This window comes from Salmo trutta, chromosome 7 (genome assembly GCF_901001165.1).
Source record: "Salmo trutta chromosome 7, fSalTru1.1, whole genome shotgun sequence".
NCBI classification, from domain to species: Eukaryota; Metazoa; Chordata; class Actinopteri; order Salmoniformes; family Salmonidae; genus Salmo; species Salmo trutta.
In genome coordinates this window covers 10,530,723-10,540,856 of record NC_042963.1, presented here as the reverse complement: position 1 = coordinate 10,540,856, position 10,134 = coordinate 10,530,723, and the positions used below count along the sequence as shown (strand labels likewise).

At 44.1% G+C, this 10,134-nt stretch overlaps 1 protein-coding gene across 3 annotated transcripts; it reads right to left on the bottom strand.

The window, feature by feature from the left end:
• Nucleotides 1-463: 463 nt before the first annotated feature.
• Nucleotides 464-6,682, bottom strand: ccdc135 (coiled-coil domain containing 135). Of its 3 annotated transcripts, none has more exons than XM_029757940.1 (18): nt 6,481-6,682; nt 5,632-5,777; nt 5,222-5,396; nt 4,937-5,062; nt 4,623-4,817; nt 4,288-4,446; nt 3,956-4,174; nt 3,692-3,814; nt 3,433-3,505; nt 3,144-3,272; nt 2,781-2,909; nt 2,331-2,560; nt 1,942-2,157; nt 1,671-1,781; nt 1,426-1,536; nt 1,150-1,344; nt 825-964; nt 464-674 (listed from the first exon to the last, which is right to left on the bottom strand). In XM_029757940.1, the coding sequence occupies exons 1-18, from the start codon at nt 6,535-6,537 to the stop codon at nt 593-595; spliced, it is 2,616 nt and encodes an 871-aa protein (XP_029613800.1). In that variant the 5' UTR covers nt 6,538-6,682; the 3' UTR covers nt 464-592. The 3 variants fall into 3 exon arrangements, with proteins under 3 accessions (XP_029613800.1, XP_029613802.1, XP_029613801.1); XM_029757942.1 differs by having other exon boundaries at nt 6,486-6,571; XM_029757941.1 differs by having other exon boundaries at nt 5,632-5,787; nt 6,486-6,541.
• Nucleotides 6,683-10,134: the final 3,452 nt, after the last annotated feature.

The window sequence follows — 10,134 nt, the reverse complement described above, 5'->3', positions numbered from 1 at the left end:
CCATACATTTTTGTTGTAGACCGAAATTTCACACTCATTGACCTCCATACAAAAAGTCCTTGCTTTGTGGGCGAAACAACGAAAAGACGCCACCTGTTGGGCCTCGCTCTTCTTCCTCTCTGTTGTTGACAAGCTAGCTGGTAGCAGGCACCACCTCCTCACTCCAATAGGGGGTGTTCTGACAAAAGTACACAGCGTGATCCAACTAGTGCCGCCTGCTGGAGAGGCGAGGTTTAGTTTACTTCTCCGATAGTGCAGTTCACAACTGCACATCAAAACCATGACCAAAACAGCCTTGGTTGGCTTTCTCACTATGTGGGTGGGAAGATATTGTTGGATACCATTTTTTATTGAAAAGTTCAAGATAGCACCATGGCAAATTAACTCAATCCAGATGAACAAAAACATCCAATAAATTGTGTTGTCAAGCTCAAACAAATAGTCATGATTAAGAGCCAGAATATACTAATATAAAACTGGTTTATTGCTTTGAGTGGTGGTATACCTAATCAAAACAGAGAAATTGAGGAGCGTCAGATTATGGAGTGGGGGAAGGATGTGATTAGAGAGCTGTACGTGGCCATGTTTATCATCACAGGTGATTGGCCAATCTGGGGTCTCGTCTCAGTCTTTCATCCAGAGCCAGGTATTTCTGGGGGGCTTTGTCCTTATGCCTGAAACACAACCCAAGTCATCCTTCACAAATAATCCAACAAAATAACTATTGAAGTATGTAAATGTCTATACTAAAGCCCAGTCATGTGAAATAATTTCTATATCGATCGTAAATCAAGGTTTTGAAACTGAAACTTTTCAGTGCTTACCTGCTCAGACGCAGTTTGAGAATATGGATCCTGAACATGGCATCAGAGCAGTAGGCAAGGTATTCATCTTCATCCTCCTTGGTCATAGTGAGCTGGTTCTTCTGGTACCACTGCTGTTTCTGCTGAAGCTCCTGGGTCTCCTAAACATAAATAGAGAAACATTACAAAATATAGAGATACCCATCAAAATTAAACCATTCTTTTTCTACCAAGTGTATTCCCAAACCTTGAACCTTTGCTTGTTTTGTTTATTTTAACATTATTGTACAGATATTCACAAAACTGTTTGTTCTTTTGATTCCACTTAACCTGTGCTTTGACGTACCCTCTCAAAACGAGCCTGTATGAGGTTGGCCTTATCAATGAGCCGCTGCTTCAGGTCAGCCAGGCAGTCATTCCTCAGCTGTAGAGCAGCCTGTCTGGTCAGGTTCTCTGGGTCACCCAGCTGGGCCAGAAGCGGTGCTAAGAAGTCCAGCTCCTTCTCCTCCTGTTGAAGACGCTCCTCTTTGGCCGTCCGCTCCTGAACATGAGGTAGAGAGGAATTAGGGTAAGGAGGTTCCTGAGGGTCAGTCAGTCTTCTATAAGAGAGTGTGATGCTCACCAGTGCCTCTCGGTGGCAGCGTGCTCTCTCATTTCTCGCTGTGTTGTAGATGGAGATGTGGAGCTCAATACTGCTCTCTTCTTGTTCCCTAACACCCAGTATCACCCTCACCTAAGCAAAAATACAAATGCATATTAGCACTACCAACTACATACTGGGTATTACTTTTCTAATTAACTCATTTTAAGACGAACTGGAAAAGGTCTATCAATTCATACCAGAGTACCCACACAACACATGCATACCTCTTTTTCAGACTCCTTGACTCTGAGAGCAACACTCTCCTCCTCCTTCATCATATGGACTAGCATTTCATACAGAAAGATATTCTTACTGGGCTTCTCAAATGGATCTACCTGAAAGCACATACATAAAGACAATTGGAAAAACACCCTACTTCACTCAAACCAATTAACAGAAGAATATGTTATCTGAAATTGATGGTGGCGCCAGTTGTAAATTCATGTGAATTGGTGGTTGTTTAGGTACTGTTTATTGTCCCTGGTGATGTTTGACCTGGAAAGTGGAGGCCATTTGAGGGGTGAAGGAGTGTGGGTTCTGGGAATCGCCTGAATCTCTGGGCTTTATGAAGTTTCTCCAAGCAGGAATAATCCGGTCGTCCTCCCGGTGGTATGTCACCTGGATCCTGTCCTCGGACACTAGAAAGATACGCTCTGCGACGTCCTCCCCGGCTGGCTTGGACCGGTCTCGACTGAATCGTTCCACCACCTTCTTCTCATAGACCATCGGAGATATCGTCAAAGATGTTCAAATGTTTAACCATATCTTTTCCAGTGATACAGACATGTGTATGACACATAATGGTGGTGTTAAGTTTATCCAAACGGAGTTATGTTTGAATGGTAGCGCAACCAGTTATTATCATGTAATGTAAGCAGTATTACCTGTAAAGGGCGTTGCCCCTGGTCAGGTGCCTCAGTATTACTGGGGCCGAACACTTTGACACGTTTGCCAAAAACGACATGACGATGGTACATGAAGTCTGGTCGATCCTCGAAGGTCTCTGTCATCTCAAAGGGCATCTCGACCCGTCTGGCCAGCCCGTCTGCTCGGGCATGGCTGTAGAAGTCCATCTGACGCTCCGTCTCTGGAGTCATGGTAATATACCTGTGGGCTTGACAGCAAAAACACATTTGTCATGTATGCTCTCTTGTCACTTTTGTCTACATGTTTAGTTACATTATCTGATGTAAATGTTGTAACACGGTTAAGGCAGTAGTCATAAGCTGATACTAGCTGTTATGTCATGATCATGGCAGAGTCATGTAGCCCTTATGGGAGTGGGTTCAAGTTAGTTAGTATTTTTCCACTTTGTCCAATTTTCTAACAGTTACATTTTAAAGCGTAGCTCCATCCAGGTCTGAAATGCTCAATAGTGACATTGCTAGTCTTCTTCAGTTCCCGTTCCTCAAGGTGGTCATGCCTGTGTTGGTACCACTCCTTCACAGTGCTGGGCTGGGTACCTACAGAAACACACCAGAGGGGGACAGGAGGGAACGGGAGTCAGTGTCTGAGGCAGGAGATAGATTAATCAGAGACAGACTCAAGTCAGAGTTCAGATACCAGAGAGAGGAGACATTATGGCTGATCATTTATCAGTGTGCTGACTTTATCAGTCCACATTTAGGACTTTTACTGTAACACATATTAGGCAATCACAGCACCATGACTCAATATGTCAATAATATGCAACTCACAGTCGAGGTCTGAGTAAGAGGTCAAGCGTGTCACAAGACCATCCGGGAGGAGGTAGGGTGCAAACTTTTCCAGCTTGGCCTTCCGATACTGGATAACTTTCATTCCCCCAGGGCAGCGTGTCTCCATGTCTGGACAACGTCACAAAGGTCACTCAGGCCAGACAGATGGAGCATGTAACATTTGATAAGGATAGGAGACATGAGACTGGGTTAGGCTGGTTAATCCATGCCAGAAGGTCCAGTTAGTTATGTAAGATTATGAGGCTGAGTAAAGCAATGAATGACTTACCTTGTTGTGAGATGTTGATTTGATTCACCCAGGATGGAGGCATTTCAAACACCTTGGGTTCATCCACTTCTTCCTTCAGAAAAACAACAAAGTACACATGCTCATAGTAAATCATAGCACAAATATACACCCATGCATGAACTTCACTATTTATTCCCACACGGTCAATGCCATAGAGGGTGTGCAGAATCAAGAGTAAAGGGCACCAGAGCAGAGTTGAGCAAGAGAGTGAGCGAGGGAGTGCGAGATTGGGATGCACCTCTTCATCATCCTCTGCCTCCTGCTGTTTTTTCATGTCAGGGATGAGAAGCAGAGATTGGCCAGTTGTGCCATAGAGCAGATACTCCCACTTCACCGCATCCCCCAGGTCGAAATTCATCTCCTGCAAAAACATCCAGTCATTCCCCAATTTCAAAAACACTTTAAAAACACCTTGTCACTAACTCTGTGAGCAAGATATAATACATGTAGTACATGTATACAGTAAAAATCACATTGTCACAGACAAAAGGGCATTACTAACCGCACAGCCGAACCGGCAGTCCTGCATGTTGACCCAGTAGTTCTGATGGTTCCAGATGCTCTCTATGCCCAGGAAGCATTTGTGGGTGGTGGATAAACTCTTCCCTGTGAGTGGGTTAATGAAGAAGTTCTCTGGAACCTCCCGGTTGCCAGACAGAATGAGAACCCAGCAGTGGACCCGCAGGCCCAACAGGGGATCTGGGGGTAGGCGCTCTCGCTCCTTAGGCACATAACAGAGGGACAGTCACAGACATATACCCTGTGCTCAAACAGGGACAATACATTGAAGATTTATTTGTTTCTCAGAGAGTGTTTCTGGAGTTGCCTCCATACCTCTTGGAGTCTCTCTGCCTCCTGCTGTTTCTTCAGGAGGATAGCCTGTGCATCAGCCTGTCTGCGTTCCTCCTGACGCTGCTCAAAGCCACTGCGAAGGTCCCGTGGTGGTTTCACTGAGTACTTCTTCACCTGCCGCTTCTGCTCAGTAGCCTTTCCCTGAAACACACAAACCCACAGGAAAACCACAAGAGTGATGCAATTGTGCTATAAGGGACGGATGCAGTGAAATGACATACTGTAATTTGAACATGAAATGAACGCAGATATACCGGTTCAGTGGTACTGGAGGGCAATGTACAGGCCATGTAGCCAGGTTGCTATAGGTCACTCACCTTAACATGTGTAACCAGTAGGGGACATTCCTGGAGGGACTGGTTGAGGAGACACATTTCCTTCACAGCGTATCCACTAACACAGTAGGCGTTGTAGCCTGCACCCAACAACAGGCTACACAGCAGAGTAGAGAAATCAAAGCAGGAGCCTCTCTGAGTCTGCATCAACCAGGTTGGAGAGTAGAGGTGCCTTGGCTAGAGATAAAGAAGAACATTACTGCTTGCGTCTCTTATATACAAAAGTAAATGCACCAAATCTTCTATTAGTATTATATCATTTTTAGGACAAGCGAAGAGATGTTTCTCTCCCTTACCGGGTCAATGGGAGGATCCAGTGGCTCTAAAGACAAGAACTCTGACACAAAGCTTGCACATCCCTCCCAGCTGTACAGCTCCGGGTATGAGAGCAAGGTGGGCCTCAAGGTTGTACTCACAAATTTCTATTTTGGCCGTTAGAAAGGTAAGAGTGACAAAAATGCCCATTTAAAGATGGGATGTTGGAGGAACATAGGAAGTATGGGTGTCAGTGTGCACAACAAACATGTCACAGAGAAAACAAAGTCAAATGTGAGTGTAATTGTGAATGCTGTGGAGTTTACCTGGACTCCACACTCATTGAGTGGGCTCAGCAGAAGGGGTTTTCGGTCGGGGTAAAGGTGCACATACTGGCAGCAGAAGTTGTCGGCGATGGCAAGCAGCAGCTTTTCCTGTGGGGAGTTTTCTTTATAAGAGGTTGGGTATTGGGACAGGTCAACCTCCTGTGCCCGTTCTGGCCTGTTAGGATTGGATTTGAGCATGAGTGTTGATGCAGCTGTCTAAGCATGTAGTAAGTATGCGAATACAATAAAAGGATGTATGTATGTGAGAGCACTCTAAGTCATTGTGCAAGTAATCATGACATTGAACGTAAACATCCTGTATGTTTAGAATTTTTGGTAGAAAGCAATATGAATCAATAACCATGTGCCCTAGTTAAACATGACCAAACGTGTAACAAAAGTAACCTCACAGGGAACACGGTGTTGGGGTTATTTGTATGTTGCAGAGGGTCTCCTCTAGTTTAAGCAGGTCCTCATTAACCTCATCCTGTCGATCCTCTTCAGCTTCATCAATGGCAACCTCTTTGTCAGACTCCACTTTAGTCAATACCTCCATCTAGAAACAGCTATTTATTTAGGCATATCAATAACTTGCATTCAATAAATTGCATTTTCTCATAACTAATATAGTGGACTGTTTATGGGTGGGTTCGTAAATTCATTTTGGCTATCTAATCCGATTTCAGAGCACTCGTTTGAGTATGCCAGAGCGCAGAATAACTGATGAATTTACGAACACGCAACGGCCGTTGAATATGACAGGTGACCGTAAAGGTTGGCAAAAACAATTGATTAAATTGTTGCTAGCAGCAGTTACAGTCACTAACGCTCTAGATAATATTAAAAACAAAACGTCAGACAGTTCTGAACGCTCGGATCAACCCTACTCCTCGGTCCAGTGTGCGCTCTGAATTTAAGAACGAACCAGAGCGCACTCTGACACACTGGGGGAAATTTATGAACGGACAATCTGAAAACGCTCTGAATTTACGAACGGCCCAGAGCACACTCTGACACACTGGAGGCAATTTACGAACGCACCCTATTTTGATGCTTAGTTGACGTCAACATCCATGTGAGCTAACGAGAGCTAGCTTGCAAAGCTAGCAGCGTTTAACGTTAGCTACCAAACAAGTGACAGAGCCGCAATCCAGAGAATAACACATTTCCAAACTTCAATGAAGAAATATTGTACATAGCAACTATTACAAGATAAAACAGTTTATTGAGAACGATAAACGTTTCTTTATGCCGGTTACCTTACTTGGATTAGACAAGATGTTGTCGTCTGCCGGTAGTTTACCGTCTATCTCCATAGTAACGGAAATTGTTTGATGTATTCAATTCTGGGTTCCTACCCAAGACTTCGCGCAGCTAGAGATGTAATTCCCGGAATCATCGTCGATTAAATAAAGTAACCATGTAGCCAAACATGTAATGAATTATATTTGTTAATGATATTATTCATAGGAAATGTAGAGTTATGTCACATGTGCCGCTAACAAAAATATATGGAAATGTGTGCTGTATACAAAATTAAACCAACTGATTGAAGCGTTAGACTACCGCAAAAATGGAGGAGGCAAATTGAAAGGGAGAAAGAAGGTAGGAAATGTTTGTCTGCTCTTTATTAAATACCAAAATTGGGTAAACAAATGAATACAAATCGTCAGAAATAGAAAAATATAGCCTATCAGGTATATGGTTTATACATTTATATTTTGACCTACGTCATTGATCTAGAGCGATTTACAGGAGAGCAATGACAGATTTTTCACCAAATTGGCTCGGGAATTAATCCCAAACCCCTGTCCCCGCAGGAGGCCTTTTGCCTCTTGGTAGGCTGTCATTGTACATACGAATTTGTTCTTAATTGACTTGCCTAGTTAAATAAATGTTCAATAAAAAAATGTGTGACTAACTGTTTTTTTTGTTGCCAATGTTTACCTACTGACACCGGTCACATTCAACAGGTGTTGCTCATGTATCGGCTGCCAATACGCAAAACAACGCTTGATTTAAAACACAATTTTTCAATTGAATTATTATAAAAAATTATTGCCACCAACAGAATGTTACACTATATATATACAAAAGTATGTGGACACCCCTTCAAATTTGTGGATTTGGCTATTTCAGCCACACCCGTTGCTAACAGGTGTATACAATCGAGCACACAGCCATGCAATCACCATAGACAAACATTGTCAGTAGAATGGCCTTACTGAAGAGCTCAGTGACTTTCAATGTGTCACTGTCAATGGCACAGCCACGAAATGGTAGGCCACACAAGCTCACAGAACAAGTGCTGGAGCACGTGGCGCGTAAAAATCATCTGTCCTAAGTTGTAACACTCACTAACGAGTTCCAAACTGCCTCTGGAAGCACATCAGTACAATAAGTGTTCGTCGGGAGCTTCATGAAATGGGTTTCCATGGCCGAGCAGCCGCACACAAGCCTAAGATACGCAATGCCAAGCGTTGGCTGGAGTGGTGTAAAGCTCGCTGCCATTGGACTCTGGAGCAGTGGAAACACGTTCTCTAGAGTGATGATTAACCCTTTCACCATCTTGCAGTCCAACGGTAGAATCTGGGTTTGGCAGATGCCAGGAGAACGTTACCTGCACCAATGCATAGTGCCAACGGTAAAGTTTGGTGGATAAGGAATAATTGTCTAGGGCTGTTTTTCATGGTTCAGGCTAGGCCTCTTAGTTCCAGTGAAGGGAAATCTAAACGCTACAGCATACAATGACATTCTAGACAATTCTGTGCTTCCAACTTTGTGGAAACAGTTTGGGGAAGGCCCTTTCCTCTTTCAGCATGACAATTGCCCCGTGCACAAAGCAAGGTCCATTCAGAATTTGTCAAGATTGGTGTGGAAGAACTTGACTTGCCTGTACAGAGCCCTGACCTCAACCCCATCGAACACCTTTGGGACAAATTGTAATGCCGACTGCGAGCCAGACCTAATCACCCAACATCAGTGTCTGACCTTACTAATGCTGAATAGAAAGAAGTTGCGCAACAATGTTCCAACATCTAGTGGAAAGCCTTCCAAGAAGATTGGAGGTTGTTATAGCAGCAAAGGGGGACCAACTCCATATTAATGCCCATGATTTTGGAATGAGATGTTCGTCGAGCAGGTGTCCACATACTTTTGGTCATATAGTGTATATATATTATATATATATATATAGGGCATACAACCATCTCAGCTCTGCAAATTTAGCTGCTAAGAGATTTAGATAACTTATTCTGGTATTGCCCCTATGTATTGAGACCCCTTGACTTGTTCCACATTATGTTATGTTACAGCCTTATTCTAAAATGGATCAAACTGTTTTCCCCCCTCATCAATCTACACACAATACCCCATAATGTCAATGCAAAAACAGGTTTCTAGAAATGTTTGCAAATGTATAAAAAATAAAAAACAGAAATATTATATTTTCATAATTATTCAGACCATTTAACCCAGTATTTTGTTGAAGCATCTTGTAACATAGACGCTGGGAGTCGGGAAGCAAGTACAGGTGGTGAGTTTAATAGTAAACGTAACATGGAACAAAACAAGACACACGAGTAGCGTACAGACATGAAACATAGTCAATCCTGCCTGGGGAATGGAACTAAGGGAGTGACAGATATAGGGGAGGTAATCAGTGAAGTGATGGAGTTCAGGTGCGCGTAATGATGAACGCCAGGACTGGTGGTTAGTAAACCGGCGATGCCGAACACCGGAGGGGAGGAGCAGGAGTAGACGTGACACACCTTTGGCAGCGATTACAGCCTTGAGGCTTCTTGGGTATGACGCTTCAAGCTTGGCGCACCTGTATTTGGGGAGTTCATCCCATTCTTCTCTGCAGATCCTCTCAATCTCTGTCAGGTTGAGTGGGGAGCGTCACTGCCAGCTATTTTCAGGTCTCCCCAGAGATGTTCGATCGGGTTCAAGTCCAGGCTCTGGCTGGGCCATTCAAGGACATTGAGACTTGTCCCGAAGCCACTCCTGCGTTGTCCTGTTGAAAGGTCAACCTTCGTCCCAGTCTGAGGTCCTGAGCGCTCTGGAATAGGTTTTCATCAAGGATCTTCTCAGTACTTTGTTCCGTTCATCTTTCCCTCGATCCTGACTAATCTCCCACTCCCTGCCGCTGAAAAACATCCCCACAGCATGATGCTGCCACCACCATGCTTCACCATAGGGATATGTGCCAGGTTTCCTCAAAACGTGGTGCTTGGCATTCAGGCCAAAGAGTTCAATCTTGGTTTCGTCAGACCAGAGAATCCTGTTTCTCATGGTCTGAGAGTCCTTTAGGTGCCTTTTGGCAAACTCCAAGCGGGCTGATGTGTCTTTTACTGAAGAGTGGATCCGTCTGCCCACTCTAACATAAAGGCCTAATTGGCGGAGTGCTGCAGAGATGGTTGTCCTTCTGGAAGATTGTCCCATCTCCAAAGAGGAACACTGGAGCTCTGTCAGAGTGACCATTGGGTTCTTGGTCACCTCCCTGATGAATCCCCTCCCTTCTCCCCCGTTTGCTCAGTTTGGCTGGGTGGCCAGCTCTAAGGAGAGTCTTGCTGGTTCCAAACTTCTTCCATTTAAAAATGATGGAGGCCACTGTGTTCTTGGGGACCTTCAATGCTGCAGACATTTTTTGGTACCTTTCCCCAGATCTGTGTCTCGACACAATCCTATCTCGGAGCTCACAAACAATTCCTTGAACCTCATGGCTTGGTTTTTGCTCTGTCATGCTCTGTCAACTGTGGAACCTTATATAGACAGGTGTGTGCCTTTCCAGATCATGTCCAATCAAATGAACGTACCACTGGTGGACTCCAATCAAGTTGTAGAAACATCTCAAGGATGATCAATAGATACAGGGTCTGAATACTTATGTAAATACGGATGTATTCAGACCC